Here is a 25273-nt window from a genome sequence, read left to right as displayed (position 1 = left end):
TAAACAATAGTTCTATAATTGTGTTACTAGTATCTATTCTGAAATTTCGACGAGCAAGAAAGAGGGCAAATGTAACAGTATCGATCTAGTCGTCAACATTCTATTTTCAAAATATAGTAGCGCTGTTTAAAGTGGGCAGCCTTTGTGTCCCTGGTTCGTTTGGCTATTAATTGACCCATTAGAGGGACGGTCCAGTTAATAGAGTAATAAATCCAGAATAAATATCTCTAGCCTGTACTGAACCGCTTATATAATGTGCACAATGACCTCCTATAACGGCCACTTTTAACAAATTTACTAAACTGATCGCCAAAGAGAAAAAATTTGAGTCAGAGCAAGTGATGATATAATTAAAGTAATGATTAAAAGGATATTTATCTACTCGCTGAAGGCTGTCTCTTATTATTATATTTATAAAAATGAAAGAATTAGTCTGGTGAAGGATTATTATATGAGCGCAAGTCCCTAACAGCAAATTTCTGTATTAATATTATTTTCTATATGATTTCGGATGAAACTTAAAACATTTCACAACCAATCTCATTTAAGCTTCTGGATAAAATATCAAAAATTAATCATCTACCATACTTAAGTTTAGATGTGGGTGCTTCTTTGTATATATTTATGGGGAAAAAACAAAAAAAAAAACATTTTTATGACGAAATTATAAGAAATTGCACCCAAAAAATATAAAAATTAAATAACCTAAAAAATGGATTATCTAAAATAGAGTCAGTGAAAGAAAGAGAGAAATTACATTCTGCAATTATATTAAAACTGTCCGGTAGGACAGTTGTATAAGGGTTGACCATCAAAAACTGCACGAAAAAGTGTAACGTTGAAAAACACCCAACTTTGACAATTTTTTTCTCTTTTTCTATAAAAAAAAAAATTCCCAAATTTTCTTTAAATTATAGGGCAAATCCTCCTTAATGACTGTAATTTTTTTGCAACAACCTAGATCTAATAGGTTTCGAGAAAAAAGTTGCCAAAAATGAGCAAAAACCGCTTTTTCAAAAAATGTTCTTGTTCTTGTTCTTCTTCTTCTTGTTGTTCTTGTTGTTCTTGTTGTTCTTGTTGTTACCTTTTTTGTAAACAACGTAGCGCCTAAACGCGCAAACCGATTTTCATGAATGAGGTGTCATTCGATTCAGTATTTTATGTAGATGTGCCTTTTGGGGGTCCCGACGCTGTACATCGAATGGGAGAGGAGTTAGCCCCCTTTATGTAAGGCCCCCTCCAAAATTATTATTACTAATAACTCTGTAAATCTTGGCCCGATTTTGATAGAATTTGGTAGGATGATAGGGTTAGGGCTCCCCTACGTAGTAACAATAAAGCGACGATCTGCTCTTACACTTGTTAAGGGGAAGTATAGCAATCGTTTCAAATTATCGACACGTGAACCGATTTGCATGAATGAAGGGTCATTCGAATCGAAATTTTGTACAGATTTGCACTTTAAAAGTCTCGACGCCGTGCCTCATAAGGAGGGGAGTTTGCCCCACCCAAATTTTAAACTTTCTAAAACTATTATTACCAATATTTCTATAACGCTTAGTCCGATTGTGATAAAATTCAGCTCGAATAAGTGGTTAAAGCTCCTCTACGTTGCTGATGCTCTTGCACCTACTAAGAGGAAGTACTGCAATCATTTAAATTATCAATGAGTGAACCGATTTAAATCAATGAATTGTCGTTCGATTAAAAGATCTTTGCCTCTTTGCCTTTTAGGAAGAAGTTCTGCAATCGTAGTTTATTTTTCTTACTCCTCTTAAAAGGAAGTACTGAAATCGCAGTTTAATTTTGCTATTTACGTACAAATACCTTCCTATGTTATTCAAAACGCTTTTTCAAAAAAATTGTTATTGAGGATGGTTTGGGGGAACGCAACTATAATCATTCTTTAAAAAGATCTCTCCATTGGTAGTTACGGTTCCGACTTAACACCTTATCAGATTATAATGATAGAATTGTTTATTCCAAATTTTAAAAAAATCTGTAAAGAACATATGTAACTTTGTAAAATAAACAAAAAGGAAAATCTACCCAAAAGGTACAAAAATCTCCTTAACAAAAACTTACAGTTTAAAATGTTAAGTATAAGGGTTGATTAAACGCCAAAAGGTACACAAATCAGCGAGTACTCAACATTTCATTAATTCTTCATTAATAGTTAAGGAATTCTACTGCATTAATTTTCATTAATAAGTTATTTTTTAGAATTTATTAGATGTCACAGACCCTTATGCTGGCCACTTCATTTATAATATTTTTTTGTTATAATTATGATAAATCACATAAATATGTACATGCATGTTAAAGTAGAAAAAGACAAAGAGTAGGCTACTGTCTTGAATTCGTCTTACCGAAATATTCGTGAGCACAAATAACACAGTTAATAACAAGTAGATTATTCAACAACAATTATTCATTTCTCAATTGTAATTTAATTTAGTCCCCCTAATTTTACTTATAGTAAAATACTGGAATAATTAGCTGCCCTAAAAATATGCATATCTTATTTAGATACTTTATATTACATATATACAACATTGTGGGATGAATACCTAGATTGAGAATGTAATTGAAGAAAACTATATTATTTGCGATAAAGCCAGATAATTATTACCTATTTTTATAAACGTTTGACTACTTCATACAATAACAATTACTTTAATCGAAGAATGAACTTAAACCGACGATTTTTATTTAAAAATAAAAATAAATAAATAAAATAAACAAAATCATTGGTGTAAGTTTTTTATAAAAAAAAGGTTTTGAAATTTTTAGCCTCATAATTTTTTTATATTTTTTATAACGTTTTTCTTTTTAACCTGTAATTAATAGTTTCATTATTATAGATAACTAGATATTACAGTCAATCTACAGTGCTACTTGAACATATATTTTGTAGACGAAAATGGCCAGCATAAGGGTCTGTGACATCTAATAAATTCTAAAAAATAACTTATTAATGAAAATTAATGCAGTAGAATTCCTTAACTATTAATGAAGAATTAATGAAATGTTGAGTACTCGCTGATTTGTGTACCTTTTGGCGTTTAATCAACCCTTATACTTAACATTTTAAACTGTAAGTTTTTGTTAAGGAGATATATTCTATATCACAGATAGATAAAATACATATGAATGTAGGTTGGTTTCTAAAAGCAAAAATTATTTTAAGATTTTCTCGAATCTATTCCTAGTAATTTGTTAAAATTCAATATCATCCGCTAGTTACTTTGTTCTGTTGATAGGGAATTAAAGTCAAGTTAGGAGAACCTATAGTTTTCAAAAGAAGACTTTAGATAATCAATGTCTGCCATTGATCTCTTCTGTAAAAATTAATAAATGCTTAATTTTGTTTAAAATGAATAAATACACAGAGGGGCATGTAGTGCATTGATGCAGAATACGTTACTGGAATGTACGTAAGAGATAATACATTAAATATTAGAGTTAAGTAAGTTAGTAAGTCTGCCCTAAAACTACTTATTACTCTAGCAACAGTAATAAATTACGGAATATGTAAAAGCACGCGGCCTTACACGCTAGCTTAATGTTTCCGAAAATTCTTCAGTGCTATGGGATTAGTTGCTCATGCACATAAATCAGCCAGCTACGCGGAGTACTGCTCCACCCTGTCTTATTTTTGGTAAAAATACAGGAAGAGAACAATCTAGAATGGAAGCTGTTAATATTCTTATAAATTTGCTTAATAAATTATTGGTTGTTAACCAGATTATAGGTTTGGCTGAAATTCAAATACCTCAATACTTGCAAAAATTCTTAATACCATTTAGGATCATCGACGGTTGAACTTATATTTTTCTCGTTTATGCTTAGAAATCCTATTTTTGGGATACTTTTTTCGAATTGAAAGGGAGCATCTATATTTTACCTGGGAAAAATCAATCCAGCAAATATGACATGTGCATAAAATTCTCTCATATTGCAGTAATATTCAGTATATTTAGTAGCAGAACTGAAAGAAAACCAATCGACTGTCAAGAATGTATATTACCAGAACCCTTTATTAGCCCTTGTACACTTTTAGCAAATGCTAGACATGAACAACATTCAGTAATCAATTATTTAAATTAGATCCAATTAAAACAAATATATTCTAGTGCACTTCTTATAATTAGGTTTTTACACTCTTATTAAACTTTCAAACAAGTTAACTTTAAACTTAAATTAAACTTAGAAATTGAATTAAAAAGTAAGTTTTCAATAAATTTGTGTATCCCACCAAATTAATTTTGAGCTTAAATCGAAGAGATAAGGAATTAAATTGATGCTGAATTAGTAATTTGTGTTTTTTTTTTTAATTTTTAAATTGCAATTATATTTTTTCCCCTTGATCTTAATTAACAAGAAATTCAACAGGAATATAAATATTCGTTTAACAAATAAATACAACTTAATTAAGTTAGAAGTTAATAAAATGGAAAGAAAACATTTAACAGAAGAGAAAATTAAAGCCAGTCCACTTATATTACGGTATCCTTTAATAAATTAATCATAAAAAAGATGGTTTAATAAACTGTTAATTTTGTATCTTCCATTAAATCTTGACAGGATCATTTGGAATTAGTTATTCATGATCTAAATGTTTTATGTCTTGTTGGTTTTATTTCTGACGTAACATATAAAATGATAATAGAAAAACTTTGAGAGAGCTAGCAAAGAGATGAGAAAAATAGAAATAAATACAACGTTATATATGGAAGTAACGAGGCATAAAATTACAAGGATTTCGTCTCAATTCTCAGAGGATTTCCGCTAGGAGTATACAGGAGCATATAGCTTTGTATAATATGCCAGTAAAGGATATAGAACAATCTGACAAAATGAAATTTCAGTTTACTGTCATAATTGATTATTTTTCTACTCTTTTTCTCCTCTGACAATCTGCTATTACTTCTCCGATTTAAAAATAAATAAGCAATTGAACTGTTATTTTACTACTATTTTACTTTCTCTTGCTTTTCGGTAGAGAACATATAGTAGTCGTACCTGAACAAAGTGCTTTAGAAGCCATAAATAATTTAGGTCTAAAGAACCAACATTAGTTTATTAACAAAATACTGATTTGTATAAAGAAACAACAAAAAAAAAAAATTTCATTCAGTTCAAAGACTTTTGAACGTTGTCGAAGATTCCGAAAAAGAAAGTTTTCAATTACATCTCCTCCTTAGATTCTGTGGAATATTTGTGTTATTTATTGGCATTTTATTGGTAGCTGATCTCTTAATATACACAAAAAAAAAAAAAAATTGTATGTGGCCCTTTCACGTACATCGTACAATTTCTGTACAACACTTTTACTTAAATAAACGAATTATAACATCATTATTAGTCGAAATACTTTTTGAAGAAAAAGAACGTACCTCAGTTAGTATATTACTTACGGACACAGCAATCTTACATTAAAGAAGTTTCTGAAAAAGGCAATTTACAGTCTCGTAGATAAAATTGAATATATAAGTTAAAGTGTAATAAAATAAGTTTCCGAGTTTTTAAGATCCAAATGTTAACGAGGGAATATAAATTCGGCCTTTTATCAATGGGTTCATATTTTACTTAAGACGGAAAAATACTAATAATAAAGAAGTATTTTTTAAATATTTATTTTTAAATGTATTCGTGATAAAACGGCGTGAAATATTAACAAGTGAACAACCATTTGTTATAATTAATTATTAAATAGTTCGTGCGACCAAAAAAAAAAACAAAAACACATTAGCATTACACTTTGTATTCAACTTCTGAATTAATAACCAGTTCACGAAAATAAGATTAGTTATTGTTAATTATTTATTATCTCATTTTGTTAAATTCATTGAGCTGATCTGTCTAGTTTAGTAAGCTTGCTTTGTTGCTGGAAAAATATGCTTAACTTACACTGGTAACAACATCACAAAGATCATTCCAGACTGATCTCCAAATACACTTTTGCTAAGCGTCGCTATATCTCTGATAAATAAGTACGGTTTCTATAAAGGGTTCAGGAAACTATTCCAGTTATCATACAATCCTTTTTCAAATGATAATTTTAATCAAAGGATCATTAATATCCTTGTGACTGGACTACAAGAAGCCCAAAGTAACGTCAATTATCTTAGGAAAGCGGACACTTTAATTCTTAAACGATAAGTACCCGAACTGAAAATGGATCAGTCAGTCTGTTAAAGTTTACCCAGCTAACGCGACAACGATCGATCGCCAGCTAAAATGGTATCAACTTGCTCCATAGTTATTTCACTTGGAAGTTTTCAATGGGCAGTGATCATGATGGATTCTTTCCAATTATGTGGACAGAAGAAGACTGTTATGATCACTGGCACTCTTATACAATTTTAAGTTTTGTTTTTTTTTCCAACGTCGAATCGTTTTACTGAATAAAACTCCTTTTAGAGTTTACAGGCTCCTTAAAATCAATATTCATGAAAATATCTTCAAACAAAAGCGATAACTCTTTACACTATGTTACATTTATGCTGGAAAAATTCATGAATCTAGACGAGCGTTTTTCTTCATATTCAAAACGTTAGCAACGTATTAAATTTTTAATAAAAATTTCACAGTGATAACTCTGCACAATTCTGTTGAATGCCAATGCCCTATGGAGGGAACCTTATTTACACATCCCTCTCACAAATTGTACTAAAACAAAATATCTAGTAAAAGTTACGTACACTAAATGGCTACTTGTAGCATTTTACATTTTGATTAATTTACCGGGTTTAAAGACATTTAGAGAGTTTTTTTGGGGGGGGATATTCGCGGATAACATGCCCTAAACTTCAAAATTAGGCAAATTAATATTTTGATAGTGATAGTGACATACATGACCCAAAAATTGTACTAACCCAAAAGTGCCCTTAAACAAATTTTATAAATTGCTGAGTGCTATTGTCTATTTCCTTTGCACGGCTTTTCCATCATGGTGCTTCATCAATATTTAGAAGCAATATTTGCTTGGATCAAGTAACTACCTTATCGTAACCGATTATGGGAACATAACTCTGAAAAAGAAGGTTGTGTCACTTGACCGAAAAAATTCAATCTCCTAGGTATCGGAGATGTACATGTACAATTAAAGAAGCAATTCTTTTGTCCAAAGAGTGGAAGAACAAGGTATTTTAACTGCCCAACTAACTTGCCAAGTATATAGTCCGAGAAGTTGGACATCAGTCTGCAAAGCTGACTATTAAGCTAACTATTTCTATACATTTTGAAAACCTGTAGAACGGTGAGCAGACATCAATGATCTCTGTTCGTTTGGAATACTACCATTTGATTAATTTACATGAGTGCCGTTGAACTTAGAGAAACTAATATTGCTCTACTTATAACATAAGTTCAGTTTAATAAGTACCTTCCAAGGTTTTTAAAGTTGAAAAAAATATTTCTTTCAACCTTATTTAGCTCCCGTGAAATGCAATGTGCCATCAATTTTTTTTTAAAAAAAAGAGAAAACAAAATGTACAACGCAAATAATTGTCAAAAAAATGCAACAAAACTAAAGAAGTTAATTAAAAAGAGAGTTAAGCAAGAAAAAATTACCACCTTTCGAAGACGGCAGGGATTTTGAAACTATTTAACACCTTCAATGGCTTTTTGCGTGACAGATAACTCCTCTTTTCTTAGATTATTTTTCTTAGTAGCATGTTGATTTAACCTTGACAAATGAAGACATTTGATTATTAAATCTAGCCAATGGTATTCAAAATATCCCAATGTTGCTTACGTGTTAGAAATCATTACATTAGTAATAATTTATGATAACGATGTTTAATGATTTGTATTTTACTTATAGGTCATAATCCGTTGACCAATTGTTATGGAGCATTACTTCAAAATCGTATTCTGGTTCAGTAGAAGAGTCGGCGGAGATAAAAAGTTGGAAGCTTTCACATTGCAGAGAGCTTTATTCAAGTTATTGGGTTTCTATTGGTGGGACCGTGGGTCGAGTGTGCCACTGCCTGATTTATTTAAAATATGGATCTATCCAGTCCTTTATCCAATATTGCTATTAGTTGTGAGCTATTTGACGATAAAAGCTGTCACTCAAATGGACATCATCGATGACTACGATTATGTTAGAAAGGTATGCTTCTTAAGATTTTTACTTTATCAATATAATTCTCTTCAATAAACCATTTCATTTTATTCTTTTAAAAAATAAGTACCTTCCTATGCTAAATTAGGAAAGTTAGTTACGTACAAAGTCACTTCTTTGACGGTATGGGGTGCTTTTGTTAATATACCCAAGCCAAATAACAATAGTTTATTATTCCTCGAATTCATATAATTTATAGCCCACGTCTAGCAATCTTATTCTGTTTCTCCACTCGGAGAACTTAACTGCTTAATTGGGTTTCATTAATTGGCATCAAGTTTATGAATGAAGAGGAATTTCCAGATTTTGGTTTCTATGAATTAATTTTAAATTAGATAATAAAGTAGAAAAGAAGTATTCACAACGTTATTCGACCTTCGCTTATTTCCTTTCATCATACGGAATAGAATAGAGTTCTTTAACAAGCAATCTGGAGTACAGAGGCTTGATAAAAAGGTCCGTGATTTTTTTTAAAATAAGTAATTTATAAAACCAACTTATTCATCCTTGGTGGAAGGAGTTAGAAGTGGTTATCCCTAACTGCTAAATTTATAAAAATGCGTGTAAAAACTGAGAACATTTTTTTTGCTGCCAAAAACGGGATGAAATATATATTATGATGTATTGCGGTTAGAATAGAAAGAGGTCGCGAAACTCTGATAGAATACCGTATATAAGAAGGCTCTGCAAAAAGAGTAGGGTTACCTCCTCAGTTAGGCCTATTTAAAGCAAGTTTTTACAGTCAAAGCTTTTGGCTTTAATTACTTTTTCAAGTTATTACGAAGAAGTATTATTAAAATTTTATCGCCATTTAACTTGATCGTCGTTCTAAAATTTTTCGGAAGTATTATTCAAACCCAATAAAGTTTTTGAAGAGGAATTGAAAGGCAGAGCAAAGGGAGTAAGCTAAGTAAGTCACTTTTGGTGTGCTAAATGTAGAGAGATGAAACACAGAAACCAAACCTGAGTTTTAATAGGTCTTTTTAAGTATTATTGGGTTTGATAGACCTAAAAATACTGAACAACCGTGAAGTTGAAGATCTACTAAATTCTTTGTAAGGTTTCTGCAGACTAGAAAGCTTCTAATTAATAGATTTAAACAATTAATCGACTAATTTACAACTTCTTTATTACTTTTAGACATTGATTGTTTCCGTTCTTAGTAATTTATTAATTTTCAGGTCAACGGATTCGTTGTTAGCATGACGTTTATTGCATCAGCTTTAAAATGTTTCTATTTGCGATTTATTGGCGAAGATATAAGATATTTAATTCAAATGACTGAAGATATAGGTGAAGTTAACACCACAAACGAACCATTAGCTGGCGCTTTAAGGACATGTGTAAATTATTTAAGTCTCTTATTTTGCAACGCTGGAACTTGGACATTATATTATCTAATTACATATCAAGATGTCCCATTTCCAACAGATTATCCATGGAATCAGCAATATACACTTGGCTGGTTTATAGGTATTGCTTTTCAAAAATAAAATAAAATCGTATGAAATCTATGTGGGTGTCAGGAGTTTTTATTTAAGAAGTTAATTTTAACTTTTTCATTTTAAAACTATAATTTCATTTAGAAAACATTCACTTTCTTCTTAATGAGATGTTATTGAGAATAAATTTACTTAGGGATGTAGGCAAATGATCTCTTTTCTGCTATGAAATAAGCATAATAATTGACAGTTATTCATAATCACCCAGTTATTTAAATTTATACTCTCGTGAGGTTCTCAGATGGTTCCAGGACAGAAGGGGTAGCCAGGAAGTACCGCACTATTCTAAGTATTTAATAAATCGGAATCTAAGAGAACTAGCTTTTCAGACAGACCTAGTTGCTACAATTTTGTGATGTATTTTTAAGAGAAGGATAATTCACTCCAGAGGAGTAATTTTTTTAGACATCCTGTTGACTGTCCTGAATATAAAGATCTACGAAGTTAATTCAAGAAGTTTGAGTCTGCCAGGATGGATATTCTGATGAGAATTGGTGTACATAATGTATGGAGGCATGGGCATTCTGGATAAAAAAACGTAATAAGAAGGCAGTTTATCTGGCCTGGGGAACCCTTGCAGTGGTCGATCACACTGTCGATCTACCATTTACGGCGAAGAAAAATGCCGATGTTGTGCAACCAATAAAGCGTTGAATTGAGGCAAATAGTCACAATAGGTTGGTGAATATCTCTTGCCAGAGATGAAAAGTTCATCATTAGCCACTCGCACGATAATTGGCTTCTTGAGAACCACTTAAACCGGGAAAAAACATGTATTGCAAAGCCTGTGTATGTTTGACAGAAAGAAGAAGGAACTTCGTATTTTTCTGGATGTATGATGTGCGTTCGAGCTAGAAAATCGTACCTTCAAGTTTTACCAAGAAGTCCCTCTCAAGACCCTTACGTCTAATCAAATTGATATGTCTGAAGAGATGTTCCAACCAAAGAGGGCCACAACAAATTCCTAGCTCGCGGTGGAGTAGAATGTGAATCCAATCCCCACGAAATACGAAATATAATCTACCTAAACCTAAGTTCAATTTTTAGATTAAAGAATATATTAAGAAGGGAAACATGGAAGATCCATGTTTTCATTCAGATGTAGAAGATTTGAGTTATTTAATCCTGTATTAGATTTGGAATTTTCTAAGTATTGTATATAGTATACAATACATTTATTTTTTTTATATCATTCTTTAGAAAACAAGTAATTTTCTTGTATGTTCAAACGGGTTTGACCCCTAAAACGCTCCTTGGCTGGGTCTACTGTGTGGATAAATTTCATAGATCTAAGGATATCCACATACGTCGGTATTCATTGATGAAACACTGCTTCCTCTGTCCTATTACATCTACGCCAACAACATAAAAAATGCCATTAAATAAGTATAACATTTTTCTCTTGAACTAAACAGATTTTGCCACCATTAATCAGGTAAAACCAGTATCAGTATAATACACTCACTTCCTTGATCTCGAAACAAGTGAAGTTCTCCTAATTGCATCTTAACATACTTTGCCCCAAGATTCAAAGATCAAAGATTGTTGATGAAAAAGGAAATATTTTAATCACAGAATATTTACATCATTAAAATATATTTAATAATTTCTCTTTCAGCATTCTGTTTAACATTTCTGTGCGCACTGTTTTGTGCTACGATACATACATTGGTGGACACGATATATCCAATGAGCGTTGAGGTAATAACTATTCATATTGAAAGAATCAGGATCCATCTTTCTTTCATTGGTTCTGGTAAATGGTCAGACCAGACTAGATTATATCAAGCAGTAGAAACACACGTAGTTTTACTCAGGTAATTAACAAATAACAAATATTATTTTATTCTTTGTTTTTTCTGTGACTGATTCATCAATCAATTGGAAGAAAGAATAATGCTAATTTTAGTCATGATTTTTTAATTTTTGCCAAACTCTCGACCAAGGAACCAAGGTCACCTTCAGGGCTATGGAACATATTTAACATTAGAGATAATGTACATTAATCTGTTTTTCATAGCCCTGAAGATGATTCCTAGTCCCTAGGTCTGAAGTTCGGCAAAAATAAAAAAAATTATGACTGAAATTGGTATTATTCTTTCTTCCTACTAAATATTTCCTAAAATTTCTAATTTCAATTGATAGTTTTAAATCTTATTCAGTTGACTACGAAGGCAATGTAGTTGGGTTAATTTAAACAAAAACATTGAGCTGACCTTGTTCCTACCTCCGCTTGTCTGAAGTTAATAACAATAAAAAAGAAAGTAAATGAGTCTTAACTGTTGTTGCGGTTTATAGGCTCTAGGGAGAGCTGAACTTGAGATTTGTTTTTGAAAACGAGTACTGGCGATGTACAAGTATTCTGCCTGGACCAGTATATCTGACCAACAGATGTGCACGTGACTGCTTTTTGGCTCTTTACAACACTTCAGTGATGTTACTGGAACTTCATGCTGCTCTCTTTGTTCTCTCTAGTTTGGTCATAGGCCAAGCCTAGTTTCTTCTTATTCTCGTAGTGGGATACTGGATAGTTCACCGTTCAGAGTAGACCCACTCTGGCAAATTTAGCAAGTGGCCCTTGTCCTTCTCAAGCTAGCTTTTTAGCCTGAGTAATATCACTTGAATTGAAATGATCTGAAGTATTTTGTTAGTTTAAAAGATATTGAAGGTATTGGGTGGTTCAAGCATACATTTAAGATGATTTGACCGGGGTAAGGTAGGGTTCTTAGTATCAAAAGTTTATAATATGGCGAACGATTTGGTTAGGATAATTTGGAGACGGTACAGATGAGAATGTGGCCACAGCTTCGGCTGACTTAAATATTATGTATTCAAATGTATAATGTTTAATAAATGGCAACTTTAACTTTAACTTTAACAGATGAGAATGCTTAGCGGTTACATCTGAAGAGATATACATCATTCATTGTTCATTGATAATTCAGAACGGTCATCAAGCAACTGGAGTTATTGATCTCAATTCACAACATGTTTAACGGTTCCACAGAAATGAATGAGTTGAATGGGATTTTCGGATTTTATTATTAGAATAAACACCTTAACTGGTTTTAAATATAAAAAAAAGGAGCTAGAACACTGCTGAAGATGTTTCATTCATTTCAAATTAAAACTTTAATTTAAAAAAATATATTATTGCAATTTTGTTTTCAATTTTATATACTTGAGCAAAGAAACAAATTTAAATGTGAGAAACATAAAGTGTGGCAACAAAAGTACGGAAAAATTTAATTCCAATTCTTGATAAAAGTTGGATGTACATTTTAGATAATTCCGTTTCGGATTAAAAGGTAGATAAGTTGTAATCAAGAAAGTTTAATCCTGTATTAAAGACGTCCAATTTAGTTAATAAAGTTGAGCAATTAATTTGATCAGACATTAAAGGGAGTAAGTGTCCCACTCTGTTGTGGAAAATGAAGTTAGCAAACATCATGGTAGGAAAATAATTTCATAATTCAAGAACACTCAGTGAAGTTTTCTGAATTGGTGCATTAGTTAATGATATTTAGTAAGGTCTGCTAAATTAAAAGTTTTTAAAACATTTTAGTAGGGGGATGTTTGTAGGGGGGAAAATCAAATAAAAGACAGTTTTAAAACAAATATCAACTCGGTGAATAATTTCAAACCGTAGGCACTTAAGGTAACTAAAAGTAAGTGGCAACTTTAAGCTACTATCATTAATAACTCTATTTGGTTTTGTTTTTAATCTTTTCACTGGCCTTCTCAATGCCGGATTATTTGACAGGCCCTGATTATCAGGGATTCGCAATCTTGACATTTGGTACCAGACATTACAACTGATAGCTTTTGTGAAAGTTCATTACTTCCTTAGGGTAGCTTACTTAGGGTGCGTTCCACTTGGCGACCACAACGACCACGACCACGACCGCGATTTTGGCCGTTCCACTTGCTTGTGGGCGTTGCGATCGAAAACCCAAGTGGAACGGACTGTGGGCGTTTTAACCGTTCATGTAAACATTACATATGGCGGCTTCGAAAATAAGTTAGAAGCTTGAAGAGGTTATTTATTAATTTAAACCCCATTTATAAGCAGTTATAATAAACTTTATTAATTATTGGTAAAGTTGACTTATATTAAAAGAATATATATAATTCAATTTTTTATATTACATTTTAGTGGAGTATTTATAAAATTTACGTTTAAATAAAATTAAAATGTCTTTTGGGGCAACAGTTTGATATTTATTAATAATGCTTTAGAAAGTTCTTTATCTAGTTCCGATTAGAGTGGAATGAAATTTTACAAAATCGCAATGATAAAAAGCGAAAACTTAGGCCACGTATTATTAGCTATCAGAGTAATTGATCTTTATTCAAATGAAGAATTTAAAAGTTATTTCAGGTAAATGATTTTGTTATTCAGTGATTTAGTATGTAAAGGGATAAGTAATTATTTATTTATTTATTTATTGTAGACTTTCGAGAAACACATTCTATTATTTACATGAAATAATACTTTCATTTACATGAGATAATTTTTTCGGTCGCCATATTTTGTTTTAAAAATTGCGCCAACTCTGAACGCCCACTTCGACCCAGCTTTTAAGGTGGGGCGTTGTGGTCGTTGTGTGGGCGAAAATAGTGACGTCATTAGTGACGTTTTCGCCACGACCACAACGACCGCGGTCGCCAAGTGGAACGCCTGAAAGTATGTTTTGGTCGTTGTGGTCGCCAAGTGGAACGCAAAGTAATAAAAAGAACCTTCAGCCATAATGGCTGTTGCTATAAATCAAGATAAGTCCAAGCACATTGTTGTAGGAAGTGAATTATCCCATACCTCATAGAAAACAATATACAAATTTGTTCTTGCACATCCCAAAGCACACTAGAATTTACCTGAATTAATTCCCTAGACATCTCCTCCAATTCGCCACAGATCAGTGGAAAGTTTATTTTTATTTTAGAAAATTATTTAACAAAAGGTAAATATTTTATTTCATTTATAGCAGTTAGGAGATTAACGTGAAAAGTAAAGTTCAGAGCAGACTATCCCAGTGAATAGCTTTATTTTGATCTGAATGAAAACCCAGAAGAGAATTACAGGAAACTACCTACACTGTAGTGTTAATGAAATTAAGCAAATGCTTCAGACTCTAACAGAATGTTACAGTTTAGAGATGTTCTACTAATTGATTTTTTTTTTTTTGTTGCTTGTGTCTACCCACGTGCTAAATAAAGTTTGCTGAATTCTATTTTAATCAAAAGCAGGGCTTGTGCAAGCTTTTTTTTTTCTTGATCTCTTTTTTGAGTGCTAGTTTTGCTTGTAGGTTGATCTAAATTATTATATTTATTTTTAAACGTTTTATTTATAAACGTTTAAAAAAATATAATTGCTTATTAATTTTAATTAGATTAACTTTTTTCTTCCTTTTCCTGCTCGAGTGAGAATTATTTGTGATATTTTTATTATTTTTTTTAATCGAATTTTCACCAAAAATATTTGAGATTCTCTATTTTTTATTTTTAAAGAATAGTAATTTGTGTGCCTATTGCGGAAATGATTGTGAATATTTGTGGATGCCAGTCGAAGTGGTAACCAACTACACACTAAGTGTCTTCAAGAATATGAAGAGTTCAATGTATAAATAACTAATAACCAGTGTATATGACTATATTTTGCATTCGGTTCGTTAAACTCAGGTTGTTTTCATATCAACTGTCTCGGCAGATATGTCGTCTCTACGTTGAATGCAAGTGTGTAGAGACATGGATAGTTTGTCCAGTAGATCCATTTGTCTTTGCTCAAATTAACCTGCCATACTCTTAAAGAAGCGGCTCATCTATTCCCTCGTAAAGAATTTTAAATGAACAAGTGGTGTTTAAATCAAGAGTAGTGTATACAAGGTGATGAAAAAGTTACTCCCTAGAAGTCATGCACATGAACTGTTTCCTGGGCCCCCCCCCCCAAGTTGTTCATGCTTACAATTTAGGTAAAACAAAGATACCCGCAAAGAACGCCATGGTAAGTAATTGGTTTATTACCGAAGCAGGATTGCGTTCATTCTACTTTTATTATTTTCCTCATTGGATTTGTCAGTATTGAGATATGATTTTTTTATTTGTTTAGAGTTCACAAACAAATGAAGAAGTGTTTTGGAATGCTATTTGTTGCGCAAGCAGTCTATACAGTTCTACACGCATGTGTGCTGATTTTTGCTGTGGTTAACGTAAGTTTAATTTGTTTAGCTAGAAAATTGATTAATTCTATTAATCCAGTGCCACGTTTCAAGCCACTTCTGCTAGGGCTAAAGCAGACTAGAATTGGCTTAATTTGGCTGGAAATTTCTCTAGAAGTTGCAAGGTTTCTGGCTACATTTCGAGCCACTTCTGTTAGTGCTAAAATGGACTAGAATTGGCTTAATTTGGCTGGAGTTACAAGGATTCTGAATATTGCGAACATAGAAACCCTAATAATCTTGTGTAAGTTACAGTTTAAATGCGGAAATGTAATTTTATACAATAAGCTTATACCTCTCATTTCGCAAACTTAATTTGGTGGTTATTAGTCAATATCTGGCTGAAAAATAGACTTTTACATTACTAGCTTTATTTTCTTCAAGATTTTTCTCTCATCCTTTGCTCTTATCATCTTTGCTACCTCTACCCCCTAGACAACAGTAATTACTGCGCACAGTACAACATACGGGCAACCTTTCCTCTTCCTGAAAAGTTCCTTTTCTTTCGATCTGTTCCAAAAACAGGATCACCCTGTACTTATTTCCTTATATCTACCGTAGCTGCATTTTTTCTGGTTAAACTTACACCCTAATGTAAGTGAGCTATTCGTCCTTAAAAACGAATTGTTCTTCACCGAGACATCTAATATCTTCTCTTCCTTTTTGTGGTCATCACATTTTTGTTTTTGTTTTGCTGCTTATTCTGCTTACTAACAAAATGCTTCTAATAGCATTTTTAAGTCTTAGAAGAATTTCTAGACTGCTACCCTTCCAAAATAGAAATTATATTAATAGTTAAAATCTGCAAAGGCTAGATGTTATTAGATTCTATTAATTCTAATGTATTATTTACTAATTCTAATAATTTCTAATTTTAATATTCTATTTACTTAAACTTGTTTTGTGTCCTCAACAAACTTAGATTTTCCATTTAAACCTCATTTCCATAAGTTTTTACTTGACCTCGTTACATACTCTTTACAAAAGGCTATCAAATATCACAGTTCTTTGGTAGAAATAAACATTTTTTATTATTATTATTTAGCGTTATCTATAAATAAATGCAGATGCCTGCTAAACTCATAAAAGGTGAAAGAATTTTGCTCACAATAAAGTAGAGTTACAAAAGAAAAGTTTTGAAAAGAAATCTCTAAGTTGTAAGACGCTATCTCTTATAAAAGTTTAAAAACACTGAAGATTTAATCTTACTAAAGTAAAACTCTTATCAACCAACTCCATTTTATTTTACAAAAAAAAAAAATCATCGGCATTTTTAATAACAACAATTGCATTCTACTTAAACATTAAAAATGATTATTGATTATGTATTGAAAATATTCTATTCAATAAATGTAGTTTAAGATGTTTCTGTCCAAAGCGTCTTAAGAAAAATTCTACAACAATCTTGAAAGACTATTTTCCCTTAAAGTGGATTCCTGCTAGATAAACTTTGATCAGTTTTATTTTAAAATAGGAAAACATTGCATTTGTAGCATTATTTGATTGGTTCATTGAGCTAACCGTTATGATCTCCAAAATAAGTCGTCATAATTCTATCTAAACACACTGGAAATTTGAACCAGGTAAAACAGAACAAAACGGAACGAGAAAAATAAGAAGAAAAACTGAAACAGTAATAACACAGGACTGTGAGACAAAAAAAAAACCAGTAAATGAAATGCCTATATAAAAAATATAAAAAAGAAATTTAATGACTGCAGGTGGCGACAAAAATCTCAGTTTATCTTCTTTTGTTTAATATTCCTATATAATTATTGCTACTTATTTCTGAAGTTCTAGACCTCTTTATTTCTGACTTCTAAGATATCTTTAACGGCAATCGTTTTGAATTATCATTGTCAAGATGAAATAATGCGATTAAAGTGGATAACTTTATAGCAATTTGCAATCATAGATATCTGTTATTGAAAATTTCAAAATCATTCCATTTTCTAACAAGTTCAAAGAAGTGATCTTCCTACTTACTGGGTCCTTTAATGTAAGTTGAACCTAAATTATGTGAGGTTTCAAGGAAGAAATATTATTGTCCATCAGGAAAGAATTTCATAGAATTTGATTTCAGAATAAGCTAGCCATTAGGACTAGTGCTCGAACCCTTTTCTTTATTTTTATTTCTCACGATAAACTGTTATTGGAAGCCTGGAACGAGTTTTAAATCGGGAAAAACCTAGTCTGTACAGGGTTCAGGACTTCTTATGGGATCAAGGCGCCCCCGCGTGTATCCCAGCTATCAAACAGCACAATAATTACTATTGAATATAGAATAATATTCTATTAAATATTAAATTATTGAATACTATTAAATAACAAAGAATGGAAATAGTTGATGTGTGCTAAAAGCTATTAACAAGACAAACTCCTGATCACCATCAAAACCCATATACACAGGGTTCATCGTGTTGCTTTTGTCTCAAAACCGGAACCTCCGCGATATTACTGAGCTAATCCTTTTCCGTCAAATTAATATTAATTTCAGTAATGTAAATACATTTTTTAGTATTGCGTTGAGTTTAAACAAATAAAATCTTGAAGCAAAGATAGAAATGCCACTATTAATACGAAGTAAGCAAACAAATAAAAAGAATCAATAAGTATTATTCAATTAAGTTGAATAACCTACTATTTGAAAAGTATCTTCAAAACTGCTGATTAATAATGTTCTTTGTTTATCATCACTCCTTTAAGTTGAAATTTACAATGTAAATAGAAATTGAGGTAATCTGTAAATAGCGTTAGTCAATGTTGAACATTATGAATGTTTACAAATTCATAACGATTACTGGCATGAAAACTTAATCAATTCAAGCAACTTAAATTACTTACTACTAAACTTCCTTACCTGACTGACTCTTTACGGAACAGATAAGAGCAATCGCTAGACCTGAAATCTAAATACACGTCTTAAACTTCAATAACTAAAAAAAGCTATAACGTACTGCTAGATTTATTCATTTCAATCAAATAGATCGCAGATGTAATTAATTTCGCAGATGTAGCTATTTGGGTTTAACTAACTCTTAACTTACTAGATCAATATTTTATAACATTCGAATGGATTAGCTTTGAAAGTCGACTGAGGTTTTTTGATAATTAACGAAAGGCTAGGTCCTATCATCTTTTAGTCGAAAATACTAAGTATAATATGTAGCTTGAGGATAAAGCACTATTGTTTAAGAGATTACTTTGAATCTTTAGCTATAATAGTTTTGATAAAAGTTTCTTATTACAGACGAATGATGTAATTGCACCATTGATGAGTGCGTTACCCATGCTTTCAGCAGCTTATGTACAATTATTTATGTATTGCTACTATGGACAGAAATTAAACTCTCAGGTGAGCATCAATTCTTATTTATTACTGTTTAGAACAACTATTACATTATTTTAATTGTTTCACAAAATCGCTTATCATCAGAAAAACATATTAACCTTTGTTTACAGAATCAAATTCATCAGATAATGTTTTTATTGACTATACTTCATTCAGGATTTTGTATTCATAAGAGTCTTTCTGCTAAACCATTTATATATTATATAATATACACATAATAATAAGCATCACTAAAATCAAGCAAATGACTAAAAACACTTCAAAATAGGAAATACAAACTGTTACAGAAACTTCAATATGTTTGCAATCAAAACATTAGTTAGGCAAGAAGTGCAATATTTCCAAGTGCAGTATTCAAGCTGCAACTCAACTAACAATTTAAATGAAGCATTAATGTCTTACTTTATGCCATTGTAACTACAAAGTTATATGGAATGCGGAGAGACTGTGTAAAGTTCATGCAGTTTCAACTTAAGTTAATAACGTAAAGGACTTAGAACATTACTCCTATAAGTCGAGTAATAAATCTGAACCTGCATCAAGTCAAACAAAGTTATTCAACTAAAACAAGCGCGTTAGAACTTGACGCTGAATTTAATATGCAGATATAAATATATATACATTTTATTTCTTAATCCTGATTTCAGATTTAAAAACGTTACTACAACAATTATTAATAATATTTTTAGCGCTAATAAAATAATATGATAAGTGATTTAAATTTATTACATCCGATTGTGAATATGTTAACTGGCTTGAAATATCTGGCTCCCCAAATTATTTGTGAAATTCAAGTTCTTTCTTGAACTTTTATTCCAGAGAAGATTTTAAAAATTTTATTCTTAGAATTTGATGGTTAGAGAATAATTATGTGTAGTATATTCGGTATGGTTAGAGAAAATAAACCCACTTTAAATGGCGAACATCCTTATCCCTAAAATAGAAGCAAATTATAAATAAATAGTTGATTCTAGTTTGAAAAAAATTACTACTAATAATATTAAGTTGTTTTAAGAAAGGTATTAGCTCAGTAAATAGCGAATACTGGATTCCAATACTGGTTCGAATCTAGCTGATGGCCCTTAGATTTTCTTTTTGTAGGAGCTACTTACAACTCACTGTTCGATGATGGACAGTGTTGTCTGTAACGAGAGAATACTGTTCGGAGCCCGTTTTTTATTGATTATAATATTTCCTTTACTTTGGCACCTACAGTCGATCATATTTTTCTCAGTTGTGGTGATTATAATTCGGCCAAAATGTATAGAATTCCGTGCAATAGAATTCGTGATCTTAGGACTCAAAGTTTACTTAATTTTACATGCTTATATTTCCTTTATTATGGTATCTACAATCACCATATTTTGGTCAAAAGTTCCGTGCGTCAATAACCTCTGATGTTGATACGCCTTGAATGAAAATATGTATATAATTAGTTCATACACACCCCAAAATCTGCCGGAGTGTACCCAATAGATAATTAAAAAAGAAGTTGTAAATCTTTAAAAAGATTAGCGAAGGTTTAATTTTTGTTTTTCTAACAAGAAGATGTAATCGTTAATCTAGATCTTTAGTAAATATTAGCATTAAATATAAACATTATCTGACCCTTATTTGGATTTATATTTTACAGTTTAATTCATTGAGTTTTGCTATGTACGATAATGCTTGGTACAATTGTAATCCCTCAACAAGGAAAGTGTTATTACTTTTTGGAGAAGCATGCAAAAAGCAAGCTTACTTAGAAGGATTTGGTACTGTAAGAGCTGCGTTACCTACATATTTACGAGTAAGTACTCTTGATTAATTCTTTGATATATATAGTTTGGTATAAATTTATTAGAAGTTTAGTTATAAAGTACAGTGCTGTTCTTTTTAGTAAAAGTTCTTAAGCTAGTTGTTTTATACAGGAAATCAGTGGTTTACAAAGTGTGTTTCACGGAACATTGCTGGTCCTTACCTTCTTTTCTTATTGCCCAAAACTCCGAAGAATATTTACCTTTGGAATAAATGTTACGATCAAATCATTGGGCCAATTGTCACCGGTTAAAGTAGCTTCTTCTTCGCCATGAAACAACCTGACCACTGCATTTAACCTTTTATTTATTTCTCTTTCTTTTTATCCATTTTCGAAGAGATTGCGCTCCAGATAAGTGTATATCTTTGAGCAATTGTCTAACTATATTTTTTCTACGTCGAGTTTCCCCATCAAAGATAAAACAGCCAAAATTCATCAAAAAATTCTCCTTTCTTTATTAAGGATCTAATTATTCCAAGCGTTTGTTCCGACAAGACAATTATTTTATAATTGCTGAAAATATTTTAGATATTATAGAATTAGACAAAATATAATTATAACTTAAAATGAAGCGAAAATGCTTCTATCAAATATATTACTAATACCTGCTGGGTTTAGTTGTTTTCTGTTTTGTATTCAATTGACTTTCTCCATTTGCTGCTATATTTTTTTATCTCGATATTTTATTTCTACGATTAATAAATATTGTATTTTTACAGAGTCTTCAGGAATCCATTTCTTACTTTCTCGTACTGAAAACCGTGACATCTGAAGCGGAGCGATAAAATTGTAGCAGAAGTAATCACTTCCATCTTGATTTTAAATTGTAATTTTGTTAGCGTTGTGTAAGTTAAATAGTGATACAGATGAAGTTTAAGTTACGTATAGTATCAATTCTTATTGAAACAGAAAACAATAACTATAAATGAAAAATTTAACTAAAAACTTCTGATGTGAAACGAAATTTTCCTTTGAGCTGATATTAAATATTATCACTGAATTCAGAAATTAAAACTTGTTGACTGAATGATTGAATAATTTTTGTAAATTTACTTAAACAATTAATTACTTATACAGGTTTTCATTTCTGTTGTTTCTATAATCAAGCTGTTAATTTTGTAATGATAATTCTTCTCTCTTTGAATATGATGGTGGTAAATTCCGACAAGACAAATGCTTAACTGTGATCAAAGAACAAAACGAATCTGAAGATGAGATAATTATTCGTGGTTTTGAATTAATTAAGCTTTCGGATCCTAAGGAAAGCAAACAAAAATCGTGACAACTAAAACGTTTATATAGCACAAAATGGGGAAACCATTTCTCATTTATTTTGACACCCTCATTTGTTTACTTCTAATACCAAAATATTAATATATTCTGGTCAGGCTTCATGTACATATCGTCTGAAAAAGTCTAAATGCAACACATAAAACGCTCTCCAATTAATTTTGTTGGATATATTTTAATAAAATAATTCTAGTAGCTGCGGCAGATCTCTTTAAAGCCAAAAGACAAGGTGATGGCCAGAAATATAGTTAAATCATGTCTTTTTTTTTTGGTTTCTTAACTCCATTGTAATTACTATAACTAAAGCTTCTTTTCCCTTAAAAATCTCTTAAGAGAGAGCTTTTTGGGAAGGATTCAAATCGTAAAGGCACAATGTTAATTCTAGCAAAGTGGAGAAGTACAAATGGGAAGGAAAAATAGATTATGAATCGTGTGAATTAAAAACTTTGGCACGATATACTATTTTTCATTAACATAAAAATCAAAAACAAAAAATCAACTAAAACAACGTTAATTCTATTTTGATCTATTTTGATTATTGTAGTTATCGAACCAATAGCAACACAATAAATATTTATATCCAAATGTGCGCTGGCGTTATTTTATTTGTGGCTTTTAGATTTTTTTTTTAAAGTAAATTTTAGCAATGATCTAGGCACGTAGAGATGAGGAGCAAAAAATAAAATGAATAAAAAGGAAAATGGGAAAAAAATAAGGGCTTGGGAAAATGGCGCAGTAGGAAAAATTCAGTGAAGGAAAGGGTAGCTGCGGCTAACATTATTTAGTGCCAGTTTCCGTTCTCAGATGATATAAATCAAAACGGTAGTGGATTCAAGCGGATGTACCATGGCACACCTCCACAGTTCCGGTAATGTGCAATGAATTTATGTGTACTATATTTGGTAATATTTAGACGCTTACTAAGTTGAACTTAAACCTTGCAGGTGAGAGAATGTTAACGCCTCATCATTCTTATAGAAGTAATCACATCGGATATTTTGTTTTATTATTTCTATGATTAGCAGTATCCAGGAAATCGGTCTAAAATCAAATCTAGTGAATTCGCTAAACTCATAAAGTTGGCTTTCAACAACTATTGCAATCTATCACTAAAAGCCACGAGTGAGTTGATTAAATTAGACAATTATAATTTTAATAAAACCTTATTAATTTTTAATGTTACTGAAGTTATATCATTGATTACAAATTTGTATAATGGATCGTTAATCCGTTTTTCGTTTTAAAAATAAAATAATAGTGTATCAGACTCCACATTTAAACAGGTCAATTTTAAAAAATGGTTTAACTTTTCTACAATTAACGAACTGAGTCTGTAGTGTATTAATTAGTTGTTTAAATTTTCTTTGTGGGTTTCCCGGCCTTTGAAATGTTAATTAAGGTTTGGAAATGTAAATCCGATATGTTGTTTTAGTTGACAGCTAAAAAACATCCGACTACATCCTAGAAATATACCAAACTAATTAAATTTATATATTTAAGGTAATAATGGTAGGAGTAGATGCATTATTAAAATGCTTCTAATTAATGTGGTAAGGTAAATAAGGGCTCATGTTAGTACATAATTATTTGTGATAGAAGCAGCTCAGTAAAGAAACACAGTAAAGTAGGTTTTTCTTAGCATAATTTCATTTTAAGATCCCCAGATGAATTTTCTTGAGTTATCTGATCCTTTTATGATGCGCTAGTCTCTTCCATCAACTTAATGACGCTGTGTAAAATTTCTTTTAATCTTTTTACTGATATTTAATTATTACAAAATTGTAACCTTAATTTACCCATAATTTGATTCATAATCAGTTTTGGCTTTTCGACTACATCTTAACACTATTCATCATTATCAACAGAGTAATGGACGCCATAGCTACTTCTCTGGAACGGAAACAATATTGCTGCAGGGCCTTTCTCGACGTGGTTCAGGCCTTTGATCGAGTCTGGTATCTAGGATTGTTGTCGAAGACAAAGCGAAGTCTTCCATCAATCTATTACTTAATCTATTGATTATTGACTGTTTATTTTCCAGATTTCTTGTGGATCACTCTACTCCGACTACTCAGTGATAGCGAACCAATGATCCGCGGGTCAGACACTGACCCACAATTTCTAGGCAACCATTTGTTTGTTTACGCGGGTTGATTTAGATTTTATAATTGTGTGGATAATTTATATTCTATCTGTATTTTTTTCAATCACGCATTGACACAAAAGCAATTTAAATGCTATCTATAACCTTTAGTTTGATCATTACAGTTCTAAAACGCAAATGACGACAAATGCTTTTTGTAGTATTTGAAATAAAGCAAAAGTGTTTACAAAATATCAAATAAAATATATAATTTTACCCATATTTCGTTTGTTAAAAAATTTGACAACCCAAAGCAAATAACCATATTTAGATTTTTCTTCAGATAAAACACACTTTTGTAAGGTTTTGTTCAGTTATGTTTGTAAAAAGAGACTTCCATAGCACTTGTTTCGTCCCGTTTTACCCGTTAAGCCAACTGAATTTTAAAGATGTTTAGTTTTGAAAATATTCAGTTTAAAATTTTTAATCTTAACTCTTGTGCAAATGGGCATTAGTGATCCAAGAGCTAGTACTAAAAAAAAATGAACAAAATTTGACCCACGTCTCAAAAAGGTTCGCCATCCCTGCACTAACTCATTAGTTGGGCTGGTGTACCGCTAGGTAGTATTCTCTGATCTCTTCTCTATGCTGTATCTGCATCTGATTTACTTCTCTGCATCTGACCTACAAACTGACTCAAACACTCAGCTCTGCATTTACAGTTTCGATAATGCCACTCTTTATCTTCAAGTTCGGACATAGCAATAATTTCTTCTTCAATAAACTAGAGCCATAGGCCAAAATATAGTGTTAAAAATTAATTTTTTAAACATATATACACCTTTTTCTAATGACAATTACTCTTATTTACTCTTACGACTTAATCTTTTTTATAGAGT

General features: G+C 31.2%; 1 protein-coding gene across 2 annotated transcripts; it reads left to right on the top strand.

Moving 5' to 3' along the window:
• The first annotated feature begins 3122 nt into the window (after nucleotides 1-3122).
• LOC141451343 (odorant receptor 82a-like) lies at nucleotides 3123-24688 on the top strand. 2 transcript variants are annotated; one of them, XR_012456698.1, is made up of 8 exons: nucleotides 3123-8122; nucleotides 9316-9607; nucleotides 11255-11453; nucleotides 15743-15842; nucleotides 19102-19206; nucleotides 20837-20992; nucleotides 21721-23159; nucleotides 23236-24688. XR_012456698.1 is itself a non-coding variant. In XM_074122641.1 (7 exons), the coding sequence occupies exons 1-7, from the start codon at nucleotides 7856-7858 to the stop codon at nucleotides 21784-21786; spliced, it is 1185 nt and encodes a 394-aa protein (XP_073978742.1). In that variant the 5' UTR covers nucleotides 3123-7855; the 3' UTR covers nucleotides 21787-24688. The 2 variants fall into 2 exon arrangements, 1 of the variants encoding a protein (XP_073978742.1); XM_074122641.1 differs by having other exon boundaries at nucleotides 21721-24688.
• The last annotated feature ends 585 nt before the right edge of the window (nucleotides 24689-25273 follow it).

The sequence above is a fragment of the Rhodnius prolixus genome, unplaced genomic scaffold (genome assembly GCF_049639745.1).
Source record: "Rhodnius prolixus isolate KJV_2025 unplaced genomic scaffold, Rpr scaffold_8, whole genome shotgun sequence".
Lineage (NCBI taxonomy): Eukaryota > Metazoa > Arthropoda > Insecta > Hemiptera > Reduviidae > Rhodnius > Rhodnius prolixus.
Note: the sequence above shows the minus strand (reverse complement) of the source record. Positions and strands in the feature narration are given on the sequence as shown.

What these genes read in the sequence shown, in the direction of transcription:
- LOC141451343 (XM_074122641.1), top strand. Translation starts at nt 7,856, where the DNA reads ATGGAGCATTACTTCAAAATCGTATTCTGGTTCAGTAGAAGAGTCGGC. An exon ending in TACACTTGGCTGGTTTATAG is followed by an intron (nt 9,608 to 11,254) that starts GTATTGCTTTTC and finishes TTTCTCTTTCAG; the next exon opens with CATTCTGTTTAACATTTCTG. An exon ending in ACACACGTAGTTTTACTCAG is followed by an intron (nt 11,454 to 15,742) that starts GTAATTAACAAA and finishes TTATTTGTTTAG; the next exon opens with AGTTCACAAACAAATGAAGA.